Source organism: Lagenorhynchus albirostris, chromosome 10, assembly GCF_949774975.1.
Source record: "Lagenorhynchus albirostris chromosome 10, mLagAlb1.1, whole genome shotgun sequence".
NCBI lineage: Eukaryota > Metazoa > Chordata > Mammalia > Artiodactyla > Delphinidae > Lagenorhynchus > Lagenorhynchus albirostris.
The window spans coordinates 30,566,234-30,590,029 of record NC_083104.1 but is presented as its reverse complement, the minus strand read 5'-3'; the positions used below and the strand labels follow the sequence as shown (position 1 = coordinate 30,590,029).

Here is a 23,796-nt window from a genome sequence, read left to right as displayed (position 1 = left end):
AAAGGAGAGGAAGAGAAGACAAGAGGAGGAGTAGGGAGGTGGAGAAGGGAGAGGAGATATTCATATTTCTGTGCACAGGCAGAAAAATGTCCCCAGACTGCTGGCCACATGGAGGTCTCTTGGGGATAACCTGAAGCGATGGAGGCTCCAGAACTGGGGACGGCAACCTTCCTGCTATTGGAGTCTGTTTCACTCTTTACAGGCCAGAGACTAGGTTTCTCTTTTGAAGCAACAAGTGAATGTTGGCCATGATTCTATATTCAAGCAGTACCACTGCACCTAGCTAGGAAGAGACGCTGGGAAGAAGACACATCCCAGGGTGTGGCCACCTTTTGGGTGGCAGTGGTTTTCAAACTTCAAGTGCCTCAGCATCACCTGGAGGATCTGTTAAAACAAGGACTGCTGGGCCTTGCTCCCAGTTTCTCTTTCAGTATTTCAGGGGTGGGGCCCAAGAATTTGTAGTTCTAACAAATTCCCAGGTTGTTGACGCTGCTGGTGTAAAACACTGCCTTAGTATCAGGTTGGCCAAAAAGTGCCTTCAGTTTTTTAGTAAAAATAAAAGACACATTTTTTATTTTCACCAAGAACTTTATTCAACAATGTATTCACCCTTCTGCCATTTTTCAAGGAACTGCATAATTCCATCTTCCCAAAACTTTCATCTTTTTTTTTTTTTTTTTTTTTGTGGTACGCGGGCCTCTCACTGCTGTGGCCCCTCCCGTTGCGGAGCACAGGCTCCGGACGCGCAGGCTCAGCGGCCATGGCTCACGGGCCTAGCCGCTCCGCAGCATGTGGGATCTTCCCGGACCGGGGCACGAACCCGTGTCCCCTGCATCGGCAGGCGGACTCTCAACCACTGCGCCACCAGGGAAGCCCTTCATCTTTTTGAGCAAAGAACCGTTCCAGGTGCCTTTTACAGTTTTCCAGGGAACTGAAGTTTTTTTCCATTAAGAGAATTTTGTAAAGACCGAAATAAATGGAAATCCGAAGGTGCAAGGTCTGACTAGTACGGTGGATGATTCAGAACTTCCCAGCCAAGCTGTAACAATTTTTGCCTGGTCATCAAAGAAACATGCAGTCTTGCTCTATCCTGAGGGAAGATGATGCATTTTCTGTTGACTAATTCGGGACACTTTTCGTTGAGTGCTGCTTTCAGTTGGTCTAACTGGGAGAAGTACTTGCTGGAGTTAATTGTTTGGTTTTCCGGAACAAGTTAATAATAGAGGACTCCCTTCCAATCCCACCATATATACAACATCACCTTCTTTGGATGAAGATCGGCCTTTGGTGTGGTTAGTGGTGGTTCATTTCGCTTGCCCCACGATCTCTTCTGTTCCACATTATCGTACAGTATCCACTTTTCATCGCCTGTAACAATTTGTTTTAAAAACAACGTTTTCGTTACATTTAAGTAGAGAATCGCATGCAGAAATACGGTCAAGAAGGTTTTTTTCGCTTAACTTATGTGGAATCCAAACATGAAAGTGATTAACATAACCAAGCTGGTACAAATGACTTTCAACGCTTGATTTGGATATTCTATGTCAGCCATCTTCTGCGTGGTATAATGTTGATTGTTCTCAATTAATGTCTCGATTTGATCACTATCAACTTCAACTGGTCTACCTGACCGCGGATCATCGTCCAGCAAGAAATCTCCAGCACGAAACTTCGCAAGCCACTTTTGACATGTTCGATTAGTCACAGCACCTTCTCCATACACTGCACAAATCTTTTTTTTGCGTTTCAGTTGCGTCTTTACCTTTCTTGAAATAATAAAGCATAATAGGACACAAATGTTGCTTTTTTTCTTCCATCTTCAATATTAGAATGGCTACACAAAAATTCACCAACTTTGATAAGTCTTTTTTTAAATGCATGCTGATATGGCAGCTGTCACACAATCTAACAAAACTGTTTTGAATGAAGTTAAAGACAACTAAGGGCTACTAGGGCAATCTTAATGGAAAAAAGCAAACGAACCTTTTGGCCAACCCAGTAAAAAAAAAAAATCCTGGAAATAATTACAACCCAGACCTTAAGACCTTATTAGCGAGCATCTTAACGAGAATTCAAATGAGAGAAATACAGGCTAATAATGAGGTACAGGAGTCCTGAGAGGGAAGAAGAAAGGTATCATGGAGCAATTTTTCCTGCTTTCACTTATGCCCTCAGCTGGATGTAACATCCATAAATGTTTCTTTACTAGCCAACTCTTAGAGTCTCTTTCTAAATCGCCCTCTGAAATCTTCTCCATACCCTCCATACCCTTCTCCATAGACCTCTGGGATAGGTCTCCTGAAACCATTTTTACACCAATGAGCACAAATGAACTGAATAGGAGTGAATGCCTGACTCAGACTAACACAATCATATTCTCTCTCTAGGTATTTGAAATTGCCTGGTAAGACTGGAAATGAAGCAGAAACACAGAAGAAGCCGAGATGAAAAAAGAGAGTGAGTGCTGAAGGCTTTCTAGTGCTGGTTTCCATGCCCAGCTCATTACTGTCCTTGGACTTCATATGATACCCCACAAACTTGGCATTTGATGCCCCCACTACTGTGTTTTAATTCACTCAAGTTGGTTTGGTTAACTGAAATGAGTCCAAATGAATCTAGCCCCTCTCCATAATCATCAATAACTTTACTACTAAAATGAACTCATGTGCTCTTTGGAACATGGGATATATATTGCAGAGTCTGATACATTAACCTTCCTTAGTAGCCTGTGCCACGGTTCTACCACCAAGCTGGTGAGGAAACAAACAACAACAACAAAAAAACGCTTATACTCATTTCTTTTTGTTGGGTGTTGAAAAAGTTTTATACATACATCCTTCTTACCATTTTTTAAATATAAGGTAAAACAGCCATTACTATTTATTTGAATATCAGTTAGTACTCTTTATGTCAAAAGTTAATAGAATACCCAACCTAAGCTTGCTCACTTAATAAATGGAATTTATTAGCTCACATAATTGGAAACCACAGATGTAGGGCAGGCTTCAAGGTTGACTGATTTAACGGTTCAAAACAGTCCTCAATGATCCAACTTCTTTCTATTTCTCCCTTTCTGCCACGTGGATCAATTTTATCCTCCTGGTCACAAGAGGGGCGCTAGATGGAAATGGTGCTCCTAGTCCCGCATCCTAAACAAGACTCCTGAAGTTCACTCTGACTGGGCCAGAGTAAGTCAGATTCTCAGTCCTAAAAGAATAAATGTAGCTAAATGGATGGAATGTGCTAATTGATCTATAAATCAAAGCCCACACCAGGGGCTGTGTTGTAATCAGTTTTACTAGAGTACATAGGCTGCCATTAGGCAGGGGGAGATACCCAAGCAAAACAGGTTAATTTAGGAAGAGAAAAATGTGGCAAAGTATGCTAGGTAGAAAACAAATGTCTACCACACTCGTTTCTTATACATGTAATTGGAAAACAACTTAAAATTTCACTTTATTTTGCAACCATTTTAGTAATAATTAGTTCAGGTAAGAAGCGAACTGCTAAACTAGTGAAGGAAAGCTTGATGAGGACCAAGATATTTACATAGTATCAAAGTATGTCCCCACAAATGACTTACTAATTTTTAAGAGAAAAATAGTAATGTAACATCACCTATAATGGAACATACCGGAGTCACATGCCTTGTGATAAACTGCACTAAGGACATGCCATCTCTCTCATAGTATTTCTGCAAAAAATGTATAGCCTAAATCTAATCATAAGGAAACCATCAGAGAAACTCAATTAAGGGGCATTCTACAAAATAAGCAGTCTGCACTTTTCAGAAATGTCATTGATGTGAAAGACACAGAAAGACAGAGGAACCATTCTAAAATGATGGAGACTAAAGACACATGAAAACTAAATGTAATGTGTAATACTGGACCAAAAACATAATTGTTATAAAGGACAGCAGGTCTGTACCACAGATAATAGTACTGCATCAATGTTCAATGTCCTGATTTTGAAAATTGTACTGTGGTTATGTAAGTAAATTTCTTTGTTCTTAGTAGACATCGAAGTGTTTGGCAAACGGGTATGAGATCTGCATTTTACTCTCAAATAATCTGGAGGAAATTTGTGTATGTACACACATACATTCCTAAATGTATGTATATACACAGAGAAAAAAGTAACAGCAAATGTGGCAAAATGTTTAATAACTGGTGAATTTGGGTAAAAGGTATATGGCAGTTCTTTGTACAGTCTTTTTTTTTTTGCAACTTTGCTTTACATTTGAAATTATTTCAAAATAAAAAGTTTTAAATATTTAAACATTAATTTTAGATTGCATGTCCCTACAACTTTTCTCAAAGCATGAGGAAGCACTGTTTTGCACTACGTACCACTTAAGTGTCATAGGGGAAAAAAGGTGAAAAGAAATCATAAAGTTTTCTTTTAACTTGTTTAGTGGAAGCATAATTGCTTATTCTGGTAGAGGACAATATGTCCTGGCCAAACTCTGTTGCTTCCTTTTCTTCTAGACAAAGAACCAGATACACAGTTCAGCCTCCAATACTGTTATGGGTGGTATGAGTTCTGGCAAGAGCAATCTGACTTCATATATCCTCCTATGTGATTCTCTAGGTTCTCTCTTCTGTTGTCTGCTGACCAGATATGGAGGATCTGGTAGAAGACTCTGAGGCCCAAGGGGCCTAGGTCCCTGAATGACTATTGGGGGGTAGAGTCCCTACCACTGACCTGCACTGGATTGAGATATGAACAAGAAATGAATGTGTTAAGCCACTGAGATTTGGGATTATCACTTATAGCAGTGAGCCTACCTAACAAAGTTATCTAACTTATAAAACAGATTAACAGAAGAGTGATGCTCCAGGAAAATACGCTAAGTAAGGATGTCATGTATTTGCTTTCAGAATACACTTTAGCATAGGAGTTCTCAAAGTGTGCTTAAGGGACCCTTGAGGGTCTCCAAGACTCTTTCAGAGGCTCTGTGAGGCCAAAACTATTTTAAGAACAATACCAAGATGTTATCTGTCCCTTTCGCTCTCACTCTCTCTCAAGTATACAGTGTTTTCCAGAGGTGACATGATATATCATGAGAGTGAATGCAGAAGCAGATATGAGAATACTCCTGTCTTCTATTTAGCCAGACATTAAAGAGGTTTGCAAAAATGTAAAGCAATGCCACTGTTGACTAAGTTTTTTTGCTTTGCAAAATATAGATATTTTATGCTATAGCTATTTAGAGTTACACTAACATGTAATGGGGTTATTATTTCTAAATAGTATATATGTTTTAAGTTACTCAGTTTTAATTTCTAATATGGTAAATACTAACAGATATAACCCATATAAACAAAAATTCTTTGAGGTTTTCAATAATTTTTAAGAATGTAAAGGGGTCCTGAGGCAAAAAAAAGTTTGAGAACCACTGTTTTGCAACAAAGTGTGAGTATCTCTGGGAGTCACAACATTTTACACAAAATAAGCCCATATTGTTGAAATATAAGAATAGGATAGTGAGGATCCCCAGTTGACCCTTATTAACTCAAGAGCTCAGTGTCCAGGACATGGTAGGTGCTCAATAATGTAATTGTTAAATTAATAAATTGTACAATGGTGATGATATTCACATTTAAGAGTATCGTGATAAGTGAATGAGATAATGTATTACATGTGTGTGTTTGATTATATATTATCAGTGTTCATAATTATTCACTATCTCCCTTTTACGTAGGAGGTATATACATCCCTGCCCCACTGACTCCAGGTGTGGTCATATGACTTGCATTGGCCAATGAATGTAAGTAGAAGTGACTTGTGCCACACATATCTGAGGAGAAGCTTTAAATTAGATTGGGTGGTTCTGTTCAGGCTCTTGCACTTCTGCCTATGCCTCACAAACAGCACGTTCCAGACAGGAGTTGTCTGTTCAATCCAGATTCTGGAATGAGAAGACACATAGTCGACCTCTAGCGAAATCAGAGCTGCAGCTCACCTGTAGCTCTCAGGCAATGTGAGACAGAAATATATGGAATTGTTGTAAGCCACCTTAGCAAACCTGGCAAATACAGTATGAAACGAGCCTAACATATTGTATATGTTCAATAAACTAAACCATTCTAATCAGTGTTACTGTTTAGCTAGAGAAGCACTAAAGAAATGTGACTTAGTCCTTGAGTGAGACTGCACTAAAGCAGAGTCTACCCTGATTAACTAAGATAGTTTATACAGTACTATTCAGGTAACCTTAGGATTCCAGGTAAATGAAATAAATATATGACCTAGGACAATCATTGCATCAAAGTAGATTTGACTCTAATAAAAATTTCTAGCTACCATTCACTTCTAAATACCACTAGAAAGGCTTAGTAATATGTGTAGAGGTTGTTGGCAGGCGACTGAGGAAAAAAAGAGGTTCTAAAGTGACTACCAAGTGTCTATACTCAAAGGTAGTTCAGTAAGTCTATCAGTCCATCTGCCTGCCCTGCCCACACCCACTTCTTAGGGAACTGGCTCCAGCTTACAGCCTCCAAAGACAAAAACAACGATGGAGCAGTTAGCTGAAACCCAATGACTGGCCAAGGACCAATCCTGATGGTTCTTTCAAATCTTTGAACTGGAAGATACACAGATTGACCCTGATCTGTCAGTGATGTGTATTGGAGTTGTAGGGTCACAGAGGGATGTACTGGAAGCTATGTTTGCCCACGTGCACAATGACAAGCAATTAGAAAAGCTGGTTTATAGGATGAAACAGAAGAATGAAGCAAACTTACAAACAGAATGAGAGATGACAGAGTAGTTTCCAGAGAGAGAGAGAGAGAGAGAGAGAGAGAGAGAGAGAGAGAGAAGCTGCTGACAACTATCACCTCTCAAAAGTGCTGTAACAACTTTTGCTGTTGGGTTCCATATGATCTCTCCATGTTTTTCCAATACTTATCTTTTTCCTTGACATAACTTAAATAGATTTCTGTCCCTAACAATGAAATAATCTTTCAAAGAAGTAGTTGTTTTGTTTTGATTTGTTATGACCTTGCTAATCCTGACCCAAACAAAGAATTTAACTTATTTCTGGTGATTAATTTTAGAGGACAGGGGTGGGGGAGGAGTAGAAATGTGGATTATAGTGACAGAATTAACTTTTTGCAACTTAGAGTCCACAGCACTGGCAGAAATAACTTCACTATTTAAAACTATCAGAAACCATGATTATAAAATCATACTATATCGTCACCGTTTTCCAACTCAAGCACTAAAAGGCAGCGATGATATCAAGAAAAGATGCTAGAGTCAGAAGTTCTGAATTTTAGTGTCAGCTTTGCCTCTAAAAACCTTGTATCCTGAGGAATGCCCCTTTTCTGGGTCTCAGGGTTTTTTCTATTAAAAATAGGGAGCTGGAATGGCTAATTATTAGAGAAATGCAAATCAAAACTACAGTGAGGTACCACCTCACACTGGTCAGAATGTTCATCATCAAAAAGTCTATAAACAATAAATGCTGGAGAGAGTGTAGAGAAAAGGGAACCCCCTGCACTGGTGGTGGGAATGTAAATTGGTGCAGCCACTATGGAAAACACTACGGAGGTTCCTCAAAAAACTAAAAATAGAATTGCTGTATGACCAGGCAATCCCACTCCTGGGCATGTATCCAGACAAAATTATAACTCGAAAAGATACATGCACCCCTGTGTTCACTGCAGCACTATTTACAATAGCCAAGACATGGAAACAACATAAAAATCCAACGGCAGATGAATGAATAAAGAAGATGTGGTATACATATACAATGGAACACTACTCAGCCATAAAAAAGAATGAAATAATGCCATTTGCAGCAACATGGATAGACCTAGAGATTATCATAGTAAGTGAAGTAAGTCAGAAAGAGAAAGACAAATACTTATGATAGCACGTATATGTGGAATCTAAAATATGACACAAATGAACTTATCTGTTAAAAAGAAACAGACTCACAGACATAGAGAACAGACTTGTGGTTGCCAAGGTGGTCGGGTGAGGGTGGGGGAGAGATGGATTGGGAGTTTGGGATTAGCAAATGCAAACTATTATATATGTATAACTGAACCACTGTGCTGTACACCAGAAACTAACACAACATTGTAAATCAACTATACTTCAATAAAATGAATTTAGAAAAAATAGGGAGTTGGATAAGAGTTGTAGCTTCCCTATAATAACAGAAACTTGAGCCACTAAAATGTTTTAAATATTTATGCTAACACATCCATTGCTAAAATACAGTGAATTCATACATTTATTACAAATCACTGTTTATGGTATATCAATAATCATATCTGGCTTTAAATAATTCTAAGAGATATTTTATTTCTCACCTTATAAATCAATGGTATTTAACCTCAGAAAAAAGGGCATGGTAATACCTATGTGCATCAAACAGAACAGCTGTTCCTATTTACTGCTAACAAAGGCAACCAACCTCCAACTATACTGAGAATTTCATACCACTGTTGTTGTTTCAAACAGCTTATTGTAATAGCTTTTTAAGTATGAAATAGATACAAAATGCAAGATCACTAATCTGTTCCAATAAAGAAGGGCGGACTATTGGTTATAAGAAAAGTTCTTTGGGAGTTCTATTGTGGGCTTATAAACAGTTTTTATCTAAGAGCCAAGTGTGGCATTCCTTAGCTTTAGCCCAACCTTGAAAACATTTATTTGCATATAACTCCTACTCACATAAACATTTTGAGAAAATTCAAAAGAATTTACTTCTCCTTCCCTAAGTGCTCTTGACTTTTCTCATTCTTGAAATAGTCACCATCCTGCCAGTAGAGGTGTTTCTAAGAGAAATGCACTTTATACTTGGCAGGGCAAATAAAAGACTCCAAAGGAAAAAGCTCCTTTCCTACCTCTTTTCAGGGATGAATACCATGAAAATTTCACATGAAATGGAAACATGCCCAACTTGTCCCAAAATGTTTCACAAGAGCAATTTAAAAATTAAATATCCCTGCACTTTTATCTATATTTAGAGATATAAAAATTATAAATTAATATTTACTGTACAATTACCATTTGGCATTATCCAATTTAATCCTCATAATTACTCAATAAATAGGTATAAATACCATCCTCACTGTACAGATGAAGCTGTAACACACATAGAGCCCAGCAAGTTGCCCAGGTCATAAAACTAATACATGGCAGAGCCACTGACTCTCAGGCTTATAATCTGAGCCGTCACAGGGCCCTGACTTTTTATCCCTGATAGTGGATATGGCAATAATTTAACTGCACAGTGCTTTAACAAATGTATGGCCTTTTGTTATGATTTTACAGAGGAAGAACACTTCCAAATATTTGTATATGTGCAGTTTTTCTTTTGCTAGTATCTTATTTAGCTCTCAGATCTAGGTTATCTAAAGAGTACTGTAAAAAGAATTTAGAAAAGTAAGGTGAACCAAACTAAGAACCAGGAAGAAAAGATTTCTCAAAGAACATTTATTTAATAGATAAAGACTATGGCCTCTGATTTATACACCTATCACATATGTTACCTAAAACTTCCATATAAAACCTATTTTAAGGCATGCAAATTTAATATATTATGAAAGTCAGTAATGCAAAGTATCTTAAAGTGCTCATTTACTAATGCATGTAACAAAATATACTGATTATGCAAGCACATTTAATTGGATATCATTAAAATAATGAGATTTAAGTACTGATGATTTTAAAACGAAAAAAATAGAAGTTGGAATTAGACATGAGATGCATTCAAAATGTTAATGAAACTTGCAATGTCATTACCACTTTAGTATATAATACTACTAATTTAAAAAAGAGCAATCACTGGCCATTTTCAACCAGTTCTAAACACAGTTTAGAGATGTATTTACTCAGTGACATAAAATATTTCATTGGATTAAGACTTTGTGCTTGGATAAAACCTTCTTTACAAATAACCTAAGAGCTATAGAGCAACCACTATTTTCTTCAAAGGTAGGCATCAAAATGACCAAAAAGATAAGAAAGTAAATTTTCCAAAGGAAGAGTTGTGCTTGGTAAATGGACACAATCTCAAAAGCTCTCACCAATATCATTCTGACCTGAAGTTATTAAATTTAGGTATTCTCTCAACTCTGGTGGCTTTAAAGTGGCTGAAGAAGACAAATGACATGTGAAAAGAACAGGTCTGCAGCTGTGAGGACATATTCACTTTCCTTGGTTTAAAGTTTCAAAAGAGTCTAGTGCCTCCGATGTCACCGAAGAAGGGACGGTAAGGAGCAAAATTCAATAGGGTAGAAGGACCTGAAACTTCTATTAAATTTCTCTTTTGACCTATTTGTCTAGCTCACTGGTAACAATACAGAAAAAGTGATATAAGAGTAACTTTCATTAAATTACCGAGACTAAAGCTTTGTTTTGTAGGAAGGGTATGTTTCAATTTTCCATTTTATAGAAATGGAAAAGGAAGCTTTAAGATCCATATGAACCTAAACCTCCTAAAATTACAGAAAAAACAATATCACCGATTAGCTCTGGAATTAAAAGAAAAATGTTCACATTACCATTTACTGAAGAGGAAACTGAGACAGTGTCCAGCCCAAAGGCATAAAACCAGGGGATAAAGCAAAAGGACAAGACAAAAACTCTGGAACGAGCATCATAAATACTAGATTGGATTCTAGGTTAAAATCATTAAACTCTACTCGGATATAATTTTCAAATTCAGAATACTGCAATGAAGAGATCACAAAGGATCAATTAAAATTTCTAAGGACTAGGGACCCTTTTAAGGATCTCTCTCTTTTTTAAGGAATTTACTTTATTAGATTCCAAATGAAAGAAGTACTCCAAATAGCTGAGGGCTCAACACGTGAAACCTTCTGGCAACGATATTCCCTAGGATCTGCAGGCTAAGAATCTCAACCTCTCCAAAACAGCACACGATGCCCACCACCAGCTTTCATAGTGTTTTCACCTCATATATTGAAAAAGCACTGGTTGAGCTGAGTGAAAATGAGAAAAATAATGTCAGTTCACTAGAGGCATTAACAGTACAAAATGTCTCTCAGAATTCATCGAGATAATTGTCAAAATCAGGATAGAGAAAGGAATTAATGCTCAACAATATTCAGTAAAATGAATGAAATTCCTGTCAAAAATGTAATATTCCAAAATCATTTAGTGTGATTGGCAGCATCAAATATAGTGAAATGGATTTCTATTTCAAGATGCAGTTGGTTCTCTTCCAAGAGCTCAGGTTCTTGGTGCTCCTCCTGTACACAAGATTCTGCCCCCAGGCTCTGAAACACCTAACAACCCACACAGGGCTGGCTTTCCACTGCTACGATTAAGCAGTACAGAGGAGATCAGAAAATGAAAGAATTCTTAAAAATCTGTTGTTTATTAAATCATTTAACTTCAGGTCAAACAGTGAGACACAGATACACTAAAACACTTTAAAAATGAAAACTAATACTAAGAAATAAGCAAGTCAAAATGAGGAGTTTATTTGTAAAAAGCAAGAGAGGATATTTTCTTCTGTGGGTTTACACTGAAAGAGAAGTATGAGAGAATGCTGTTACTTTAATGCTAAACATACTGTGTGTTAGCACAGTAAACACTCCATTTGCTCTATATGCAAAACGCAATGTGTTTGGATAATTTCTGGTCACGTTATGAAGCTCTGAAGCCGCCTTGCCCACAGATGCAGGATTTTGAATAATATAATATGTATATGGTAAAGAAAAAAAAGGCCTAGGCATGGACCAAAGTAAAGAAACAACAAAGATGAAATGCAGTTGTTTCTTAGCTCTCATTTTTTTTGGAAAAAAAAAAAGTGTAATACAAGTATTGTCACATTTATGATGCAAAATATTAAACAAAAAATATTTGAGTAAAATTCTTCCTTTAATTTTCAAGCATTTATTTCTTAAATGGGTAATTACAGAAACAGGAACAGCTCAGAATGAAAGACCTTTCCTCTGTGGAACTCTGATGATAGCACTGTGCTATGGGAAGCCCCTAAAGATGTAGAAGGCTGAGCACATTCATCTTGTTCTAAAATTCAAATTAAATATCCCTACCATACATGTATGTATGTGTAATTAGATAGAAAATTTACAAATATGGCGGCATGGTATGGTGGTGCAGAGCACAGGTTCTAGATTTAGACTACAAGTTTGATTTCTGGCTCTAAGATTATTACTAAGTCTGTAACCTCTGGCGAATTCCTTAACCTTTCTAGACTTCAGTTTCCTCAATGGTAAAACAGAGGCAATATTTATGACTACTATACAGGCTTGTTTTGGGGATTGAGTGAAAACAAAATGCTTAGAACAATGTCCAGTATATAATAAGTGCTTAATAAATGTTAGCCATTATTACTTTATGTTAATGTTCTCATTTAATTCTTATCACAAATCTGTGAGGTAGGTATTATTACTCTCATCCCATAGGTGAGGCAAGTTAAGTAACTTGCCCAAAGTCCCACAGAGGTAAAGCAGAATTTGACTCTGGATCTGTCTCGTTTGAGGCCTATGCTCTTACTTCTACCTAATACGTCACATGTTCCCTATGTCTTGCTCTTATGCCATCATAACATTTACAAAGATGTATTTAAATTGCCTTTTAACTGATCTTTCACCCTGAAAGCAAACTATATGTGGACAGAGATTGGGTCCTGTTTACTCATTCCACTCCTGCCCACTCATATATATGTCAGAGCTTTTGTGCCAGGCATTGTGTTAGGTGCTAGAATATCATGGAACTCAAAGACCGCTCAAAATGACAGATAATCAAAATATACCATTACAAACTGGCATAGTTGTAATGAAGGAAAGCAGTACAGTGCTAGAAAAGAGCATAAGATTTATTTCTCATTTATTTGGGGGAAGTCAAAGAAGGGCTTTCTGGAGAGGGGAGACTTAAGCTGAGATGAGAAGACTGAGTAAGAGTTAACAAGGTAAAGAAATGGGGATATAAACCACTTGTGCATAGGACCCTAAGCGGAGACCTCACCTGGTGTGTGAGGAAGGGAAAGCCAATATGGCTGGAAAGAAGCAAGTGTGGCTGACAGCTGGTGAGCTCAGGGAGAGGTGAGAGACCAGAGCACATGGGAGCATTAAGGATTTGGGAGTTTGTCCTTGGTACAGTGAAAATTCCAGTTGTTTTTTAGAATGATCACTCTAGCTGCAGTGTGGAGATAGGATGGTAAAAGGATAAGCGAAGAAGCTGGGAAATCTACTCGGATGCTCTAACAGTAAATCAGGGAAATGTGATGGTGGTTTGGAGGGTTCTGAGGGTGGGAAGAAGTAAACAGATTCAACGTAGATTGACTCCCCTATGCCTATCACACTGTATGACAGTAACAGGAATTCAATAATTTGTTGACTGACTAATCATGAGTGATTCCTCAAGCAGAGCTGTGGCTGGTTCTAAGGCATCCACTAACTCACAGATGTATGACCTTCTACTGAGCAGTATAATCATCCAGTGAACATAAGATACATAGGAAGATGTTGAAGAAATGAGTATCAAACTCATAAAACAGCTGGCAAGACTCCACTTATGAAAAACTCTTGATGTGTAAGTGTATCTTTGTGAAACAAAATGCCTCTCCCATTCTGACAATGAAAAATTTTAAAAGCCAGATATCTTTCTGCTCTGTGACTTTCCAAGCTTGTTAGAGAAATATATTATTTAAAATGGCCTGGAGCTATGCTGCCAGAAACACAGTAAAACACTAAGGGTTCTGAAAGAAAGCCCTTTCATTTAAGGAAAAGAAAAAGCTGTAGTTAGAAAGGCAATCAATACTTATTACTCTACCTTCTTTCTTCTAAAACATGGTCTCTGTCATTACTTCCTAAAATAGCAAAATATTTTGATTATCTATTAGCAACAAATTCAAATGCATAGTTAATACATTTTCTCATAATCTGATAATTTCACTGTCAGGACAGAGAATGTTTTAGCCATGTTATTTAATAATTTTGACCTTTTGTCCATAAGACATTTGTTTTGCAAAAACTATAAAACTAAAACAATCTGAAAAATACAAATGTTTGTCCACGTGGCTATGAGAACAAGAGACTAGGATTATAGTCAACTGAATTTAAAATCTGACCGTTAGTTCCATCACCCATAAAAATGTTTTCCCATCCTTCAAGAGCATTAATCACACGGTAACAAAGGGGTGGTCAGGCTTACTTATATCAACTTTCTTGCTAGATTAGGTTAAACCTAAGATACCTATTGATTTCTCAATAATTAAAGCTTTAATTATTATTAACTTAGTTAAAACAAACAGTATATTGCCTAGCCAGAGTGATAAGCTCAAGTGTTTGGGGGCACAAATAAAGCTTAATTTTGCATAGGAAAAGAGTGCTCTTCAGCAAAAGATTACATCCCAAGGTTCAGCAAAGTGTCTTGCACAACTTTGATCAAAAGGCCAACTACCAGCACCTCTACCATGGCTTCAAGGTATAGGTGGTAGAGATCAGGAGAACAAAAGGGTTGGATTGGATTTCTATTTAAGGAACCTAACAAGCTTAAAAATAAAATATAATGTGTCTTCTTCCATTTGGTAGGAAACCACTTTCCCCTACACTGAAAATAAAACTTTATATGGTACACTGTAACTTTAGAATGTTTTTAGAGTCTTGAAAATACTTTTTCTGCAGAAGTAGAAAAAGATATTGTGTTGGCCAAAAAGTTCGTTTGGGTTTTTCCAAACCATCTACAGAAAAATCCGAATGAACTTTTTGGCCAACCTAATACATAAGAGCATCAAATGCTGCTTTGGTCTTGTTACTATAAGAACTACTTTAAAGAATCTTGGTGACCATAGCAGATGATAACAGAAAATCTTAGAAGTTTATAAGATTTAAAGTTGAATAAAATAAAAATATAAATTGTTCCATCTATCCTTTATCATTCCAGAAAACAAAATTAAATATATTATTAGCTAAAATTCATATTTTACCAACATATGCACACATTATTAATATTTTAATTCACATAAACAAAGAGAAACTAATAACCTCGAGTTTATGTTAATCTCATTTTATTAAGAAAGCTCTTCCTTCTGCTTGGTTCACACCGGTGTAACTAGTCCAAAATTAACTTCATTAATAGGAAAAGTCACTTCTTCCAGCAGGGAAAATAAAAGCCTAAGCTTTGACCTTGGACAGCTATTAGTTACAAAGAAAAATTAGAAAATAGCATACTCCAAATATAATGTTTTACTGAAAGCATGCAAATTTATTACTGAGACCCTGAACAATATTCCATTCTATCTGAACATACAAATTAAATGTTATTTTCATTCTCAGAATTGTATCAGACAACAGGTAGCTTAACTGAGTAAAATTTGTATATGCTCATTTTTGCTAAACAATTAATTCATAGCAAGGCCATTTAAAACAAATATATCCCAAGACATCTATATGTCCACAGAAAAGACCAATATTTCTTAACTAAAGTGAATAACATTAAGATACTATACATAGAAAATCCTAAAAATGCTGCCAGAAAACTACTAGAGTTCATCAATGAATTTGGTAAAGTTGCAGGATTCACAATTAATACACAGAAATCTCTTGCATTCCTACACACTAACAACGAAAGATCAGAAAGAGAATTAAGGAAACAATCCCATTTGCCACTGCATCAAAAATAATAAAATACAGTAAATCCCCTACATATGCACCTTCAAGCTGCAAACTTTCAAAGATGCGAATGTGTATCTGGTTCCAGCAAGGAACCAGAAACTGTGCCACCAATGTCAGGTGTAAATGAAATTGCAGCTTGCCCTCCATCTCCTATTGCTGATGATCCTTCAGCTCTACCATCTCCCACCTCTTCTCCCTCCTCCAGTCAGTAATTCTTGCCTGTTCACCTGATGCCAGCCCCTCTAATGCCAGCTGTTATACTGTACTACTGTATTTTTCAAGGTACTGTACTGTAAGATTAACAATGTTTTCTTTATTGTTTCTGTTTGTTTTTTATGTGTTATTTGTGTGAAAAGTATTATAAACCTATTACAGTACAGTAGTATATAGATGATTGTGTTAGTTGGGCACCTAGACTAACTTCGTTGGACTTACGAACAAATTGGACTTACGAAAGCACTCTTGGAACGGAACTTGTTCATATGTAGGGGACTTACTGTACCTAGGAATAAACCTACCTAAGGAGACAAAAGACTTTTACTGTGAAAACTATAAAACACGGATGAAAGAAATCGAAGATGACACAAACAGATGGAATGATACACCCTGTTCTGGGATTGGAAGAATCAATACTGTCAAAATGACTACACTACCCAAGGCAACCTACAGATTCAATGCAATCCCTATCAAATTGCCAATGGCATTTTTCACAGAACAAAGAACAAAAATTTTTAAGTTTGTATGGAAAGACAAAAGACCCCAAATAGCTAAAGCAATCCTGAGGGAAAGAAATGGAGCTGAAGGAAACAGGCTCCCTGACTTCAGACTATACTACAAAGCTACAATCATAAAAACAGTATGGTACTGGCACAAAAACAGACATATAGATCAATGCAACAGGATAGAAAGCCCAGAAATAAATCCACTCACTTATGGTCAATTAATCTATGACAAAGGAGGCAAGAATACACATTGGAGAAAAGACAGTCTCTTCAATAAGTGGTGCTGGGAAAACTGGACAGCTACATGTAAAAGAATGAAATTAGAACACTCCCTAACACCATACACAAAAATAAACTCAAAATGGATTAAAGACCTAAATGTAAGGCCAGATATTATAAAACTCTTAGAGGAAAACATAGGCAGAACACTCTTTGACATAAATTGCATCAATATCTTTTTGGATCCACCTCCTAGAGTAATGAAACTAAAAACAAAAATAAAGAAATGGGCCTCATTAAACTTAAAAGCTTCTGAACAGCAAAGGAAACCATAAACGAAACAAAAAGACAACCCACAAAATGGGAGAAAATATTTGCAAACAAAGTGACCAACAAGAAATTAATCTCCAAAATATATAAACAGCTCATGCAGCTCGATATCAAAAAAACAAACAACCTAATCAAAAAATGGGCAGAAGAAAGATCTAAATAGACATTTCTCCAAAGAAGACATACATGACCAAAAAAGCACATAAAAAGATGCTCAACCTCACTAATTATCAGAGAAATGCAAATCAAAACTATAACGACATATCACCTCACACCTGTCAGAATGGCCATCATCAAAAATCTACAAACAATAAATGCTGGAGAGGGTGTGGAGAAAAGGGAACCCTCCTACACTGTTGGTTGAAATGTAAACTGGTACCACCACTATGGAGGACAGTATGGAGGTTCCTTAACAAACTAAAAAAATAAAACTACCATATGATCTAGCAATCCCACTCCTGGGCATATATCCACAGAAAACCATGATTTGAAAGGATACATATACCCCAATGTTCACTGCAGCACTATTTATAATAGGCAAGACATGGAAACAACCTAAATGTCCATCAACAGATGAATGGATAAAGAAGATGTGGTACATATACACAATGGAATATAGCCACAAAAAAGAATGAAATAATGCCATTTGTAGCAACATGGATGGACCTAGAGACTGTCATACTAAGTGAAGTAAGTCAGACAGAGAAAGACAAATATCATAATGGTATCACTCATATGTGGAGCCTAATTTAAAAAATGATACAAATAAACTTATTTGCAAAACAGAAACAGACTCACTGATTTCAAAAACAAATTTATGGTTACCAAAGGGGAAATTTGGGAGGGAGGGATAAATTAGGAGCTTGGGATTAACATACACACACACTACTATATCTAAAATACATAACCAACAAGGACCTACTGTATAGCACAGGGAACTCTATTCAATATTGTAACAACGTACATAGGTGAAGATTCTGAAAAAGAATGAATATATGTATATGTATAACTGAATCACTTTGCTGTACACCTGAAACTAACAAAACACTGTAAATCAACTATACTTCAGTAAAATTTAAAAAATAAAAAATAAATAACATTAAAATGAGGTATTTCAATTAATTTGAAATCAAACAGTTTCCAATAGCAGACAGTACAAAAGATAACATCACCCCTCATTTGAACTATAAAATCTCAAACTTTTGGATTATTTCTTCAAATTATAGGCTCTTTATTGTCAAATTCAGAATCCTTTGATATTTTCTTAAAACAGATGAAATTTGCTTTCTTCCCTTAGGGAAATGCCAGACTACAGTATATCTGAGAAATACCATTAAATTAGTTTAATTACTTCATGTTGACTTGATAAGTCGCTGCTCTTTAATGTAAAAACTGCCACTTGTAATTAATGACTCTTCGTACTGCTTCAATTGATCAAATGTCTAATACACATAAAACATTGAAAGAAATTCTGTATATCTTACAGCAATTCAGTAGCGAAGTCTTGTCCCAGGGGTATGTAAATCTGAAGTACAAGAAACCTCTGGATCAGTCCAACTAAAACGAGAGGGGGAAAATATACATTTATATGTCCAAACCATTTATATGTATATATAAACAAAACAATCACATGTCATCAACAAGCTGAAGCTTTTATCATTTCAGTAATACACAGAACTGCAACAGCACTACCCCTGAGTTACAACCTCATTATAAAAGCAAAAAAAATGATGAACTCAAATCAAACTCTAACAACAAATGCTGTCTTTTAAAGTCGCATCTATGGGCTTGGTGAAATTTTAATGAAAATTTACAAAACAATAATTTTTTATTTACTATTTTTATTAGGTTGCAAGAAAGTGCACACATTCAATAGACACATATAAAATTGAACTACGGACTCTCATTAAGGCAGTTATAAAAGCATGTGGCAATTATTTTAACTGTACTTAACTGTACTTAACAACTGAATGAAAAACAATAGATCAAAAAAACAGTTCTAATTATGACAACTGCAGCTGAAGGTTTGATGAGCTATATCTAGTTCATATGGTTTTAAATGTGTCTAAAATGAGATGGATGAACATATTTTCTGTTATAATACCTTTTGCTAATTTAATACATTTTTGATTAAGTTAATGCTCACAAATTAAGACCTGATAGTTTTTATTCCCCATCACGAGCTTCACCTGGATTAAAAAAATATTTGGAGAAAGACCTATGGTACTTTTGATAACTGAAGTCTACAACTGCTTCAAAAATCAACTGATTTCACATTACCTCTTCAGACCCATTCACTTAATTCCCTTCCTCTTAGCTTTTGAACTTTTGCTTGATCTCTCAATTATGATGCTCTTAATAAACGTTTTAGTATCACTTCCTCCTAAAACATGACTTCTAGGAACTTTTTTCCCAATGTGAGACACTGGGTAGGAAATGGAAATGTCGATATATCTGTGAACCTCTCCTACAAATCTAACAGTACAGGCCAATATGTGGAGAAAGGCCTCAAGGAAGGCAACTGGTCTAACATGCACGTTATTTTCTATTTATTCCAACTTAGTAGACTTAACAAATTTAAGTCTTTTAAAGTAACAGTACATATTTGGGTAGTCTATATATAAAGATCTTCTGGTTTAGAATTCCTATGGTAAAATGTTTTACAACATTCCTGAACAACTTAAACAGCTCCTATATTTTACCCCAAATCTAGTTTCGAAACAAAACCATATTTGACCGAATGTGCTTAACATTTTAAAAATCAAACATACAAAGGTAACTTTTACTTAAAATACTAAGCTTATAAACGGCTGCAAAGAGCCAACAGCAGAGTAAGCAACATAATGGAAATAGGGGTAAAAGCCTCTGAACTCAGAAAATTCTCTAGGAATCAGATTCTACCATATTTATGGGAAAAGCCAACAAGACAAACAGAGTTCTGGATTACAAAACCAAAATGAGATACCAAAATGAGGCCAACTTAAATAAACCACCGTTAATCAATCTCTCTCTCTCTTGCATCTTCCATTGATTGGACCTACAGTATTTTTCCATTGCACAAAGGCCCCCATAAATAGAGCTGAGAGAGCACTGGGATAAATGAAGTCACTCTTTACAAAAGGTCCCTAATTTATGTCACAAATCTCACTGAATCAGCACTGTTCTCTTCAAACACAAAGAGCTACACATATAGGGCATTTTTGTATGAACACTTTTAGATATGAAAGATGTTTGCCCCCCAAAAGAGAGCTTTGTAACTCAACTCTCTCACGTATAGAAGCCCTGGTTTCCAAAAGGCTTCACTTCTAAGATTAAAATAAGTACAATACCATATGGTGATCATCTGACAAAGAAAAAAGTACATTAATAACATTTGACATACACTGATCCTGTGTGTCAGAAATGCTTAATAAACTCTACAGTAACATTTTTTTCCCAGTGGCCTAGTAAATATAAACTGACTCCTCATGTCTACATGATATTTAAAATTTGAATTTAAAATCTACATTTAAGATGCTGAATGTGAAACTATTGTTAGTCAAAAACGCCCATCAAGTACATAAAATTCATAAAAATTCACTCTTTTTACTGAAATATCCAGGTTTCTGCAGTTTTATAATCTCTTCTCTGCCTGAGACAAAAACTACCTCTATGTTTTAAGGGGTCAGATCCTTTCTTCTTTCGAATATTTTAAGACACATTTATCTGGTAAAACACCATTAGATTTTTAAACAGTGGTTTTTACAGTTGTTTCATTACAGCAAATGACAGTTGTATATATATACCTCAATATACATTTTGCAAGTGTTACACTGTCCAAAGAGTTGGGAGTAGACCACAGTACAGTAATCCTTTATAAGTGACCTGATAAATCATGACTGAAGATATTTCCTGGTTCTATCACAGCCCTAGCACAAACAGCACACTAAAGTGCATCCTTCCCACTGCAACACAGAGAACAATTATCCCTTCATCATGTGTTATTCCATATACCTTGGGCAAATCAGAAAACCTGTTTGGGACTTTTTATTCTTCATGTGTAAAACTGAGTTGATAATTTAGGTTTACCCCTCACAGAATCATTTGTGTAGATTAAATTAGATCTATCATTTAATAAAGATTCACTGAACATATACTATATGCAAGACTCAGTGCTGAAGCTTTTGTAGTGAATAAGACAGGCATGGTCTTATTCTAGTACCCTCTTAGAACTTATATACTAGTTCCATGAAGGAGAAGGTCAGGGTGCTATGAAAGCATATAATCCTGGGTCCTTGAGAGGAAGAGGACGATGAGTGAAGGTTTTCTTGAAGAAGTAACATTGGAATTCAGCTGGGAAGAATAGCAGGGATTGACTGGGCAAGGAAGATAGGGGTAGAGGAGAGGAATAAATACTGCAGGGAGAGGGAATACTCCATCATGTGATGGAAGAGGCTACAGTAGATTGCATGAACTTAAAGGCCTAAAGAACTGGTAGGAGAGACAGAAGGGGAAAAGTAGCAGGGGATAAGTCTGGCAAATAGCCAGGAACTCAATTACGTGGGGCCTTGAAAGCCATGTGAAGGATACAGGTCATCCTAAAATCAATGGGAAGCCACTCATCCATTCACTCATTTACTCAACAAAGATTTACTGAATGTCTACTATGTGCCAGGCACTGTTCTAGGTGAACAAAATAGACTAAATTTCTGTGCTGGTTGGCCTTAGTTTCTGGTGATGATGAAAAAACAATAAAAGAACATAAACAGCATGTTAAATGGTGATAATTACTATAGGAAAAGGGAGAGCAGGGTAAAGGGGATTAAGAATGGGGAAAGGATACAAAGCACAGGTTGTAATTTAAGTATAGATCAGGATGGGTCCTCACTGAGAAGGTGACATTTTATTTGGTAAAGGCCTGAAGAGGGGGAGAGAGTGAGCCATGTAGCTATTTGGGGAACAAAAGCCCTAGGTAGAGGGTGCGGCTTGTGCACCAGAGCTAAGGTGCTAAGGTACCAGGCTATGGTTGAAAGGAGCAAGGAGACCTGTATAGTTTGAGCAGAGTGAAAATAGTAATAGCAGGTAGAGTTAAAGTTATAGAGTTATAAAGTTATAGAGTTATAAAGTTAAAGTAATAGCAGGTAGAGTTAAAGTAATAGCAGGTAGAGTTAAAGTAATAGGAAATAGTAATAGCAGGTCGAGTTAAAGTTAAGTAAAGAGAGTTAAGAGGGCAGCAGATACCACAGGGTCCTAAAGATTTTGGAGTTTTACCCTGAGAGAGATGGAGTATTTTCAGCAGATCACTCTGGCTGATAAGTTGACGACAGACTGTAGGGAGGCAAGTCAGAAACAGGGAGACTAATTAGAAGACTACTGCAATAATCCAAGCATGAGATAATGGTGGCTTGGACCAGGGAGGTAGCAGGGAGGTGGCAAGAAGTAGTCAGACTCTAAATCTAATTTAAAGATAGAGCCAATAAGATTTTCTAGATGAAAAAAAGGAAAAATCAAGCTGATTTAAGAGTTTTTGGTCTGAGCAACTGAAAGACAAATTGCTAACAACTGAGATGGGGCAGTCTGCAGGAGGAGGAAGAAAAATTTCTAGGGTAAAGCTGTCCAAGTATAAATGTCAACTAAGCAACTGAATATACAAATCTGGAGTTTGGGACACAAGTCAGAGATGGAAATGTAAGCTAGTATACAACAGAGATGATATTTAAAGCCATGAGGCTAGAGCCCAAAACCAAAGGAGTAAATGTAGTTCAAGGTCAAGAAGGTCAAGGACTGAGTCCAGAGGCATTGCAGCATTAAGTTGTGTTGGGGAGAAGAGGAAGAACCATGAAAGGAGACTAAGAATAAAGACCAGCAAAGTAGGAGAAAAAAACTATGAGTATGGGCATCCTGGAAGATGAGTGAAGAAAGTACTATATCAAGGAGGAGTGTGTCACCTTTGTCAATGCTGCTGTTAAGTTAAGCAAGATGAGGGCTGAAAACTGGCCATTGGATTCAGGAACAGAGAGAGTACTAGTGACTGTGACAAGAGCAGTATCAGTAGAATAGTGAAGTCAAAGTCACTGAAGGGTTTTAGAAAGAGGAAGTCATAATGAGTTTATTTAAAGAAAAAAAGACCAAAAGTTGGGGCAGGGGGAGGCTGAGAAGAACCTAATAAAGATGACCTCATCCACCAGAGCAGCTGAAACTTAGATCAACACAGGGCTTCAGGGATGCTGATCCCGACAGACACACCATTTGATTCAGATGCCACAGGCAGAGAAAACAATGGTTTCAAACATGAGCCTCAAACAGAAAGTCCCCGGAGAGACCATCCAAATGATAGATGTTTACATGTAACAGAGCTTCTTCTCATTATGGGCAACTGTACAAAACATGTTCCAGCATTAATAGCAACATGGATTTATTTATTTAACTGGCTAATGATTTACAAGTCTCATTATCAATGCCAAATGGTTACCAGGAGAAATTATAACCTAAATTGTTATAGTTTCTTAGTATGGCGAGTTTAACAAAATTACTAAACACCAACTATATATGACACACTAAGTTAGGGGTACAAAGTAGATGATGCAAGAGTCCTGCCCTGGAGAAGTACACAATCTGATAATCAGTATCACACCTTCCTTTATTTGATCAGATGCTGAGTTTAAAAAAAAACTTTGACATATTTAGAGATGCTCAAGTACAATTCAGAAATATTGCTATTTAAAGTGAAAAGTTAAAAATACTGAATTTCACTATTAGACTTTCTTCACAGGTACTTAATATAGTAGGAAACACATACAAGGTACCTAATGTCAAGTTGGCATAAATAAAGTGGATGTTTACTCTTAAAATAGGAATACATAATGGTAACTGAACTTAATTTAGAAATGTTAACAGAAAGCCAATTCTCTATT

The 23,796-nt window shown here is 36.4% G+C and overlaps 1 protein-coding gene across 5 annotated transcripts in view; it reads right to left on the bottom strand.

Moving 5' to 3' along the window:
* CFAP20DC (CFAP20 domain containing) overlaps positions 1–23,796 on the bottom strand; it is a 267,799-nt gene that overhangs the window by 236,784 nt on the left and 7,219 nt on the right. For all 5 annotated transcript variants that reach the window (XM_060164004.1, XM_060164005.1, XM_060164006.1 and 2 more), the window contains exon 4: positions 18,388–18,460. In XM_060164004.1, the coding sequence (XP_060019987.1) occupies positions 18,388–18,460 (73 nt within the window). The remainder of the gene's footprint in view (positions 1–18,387; positions 18,461–23,796) is intronic.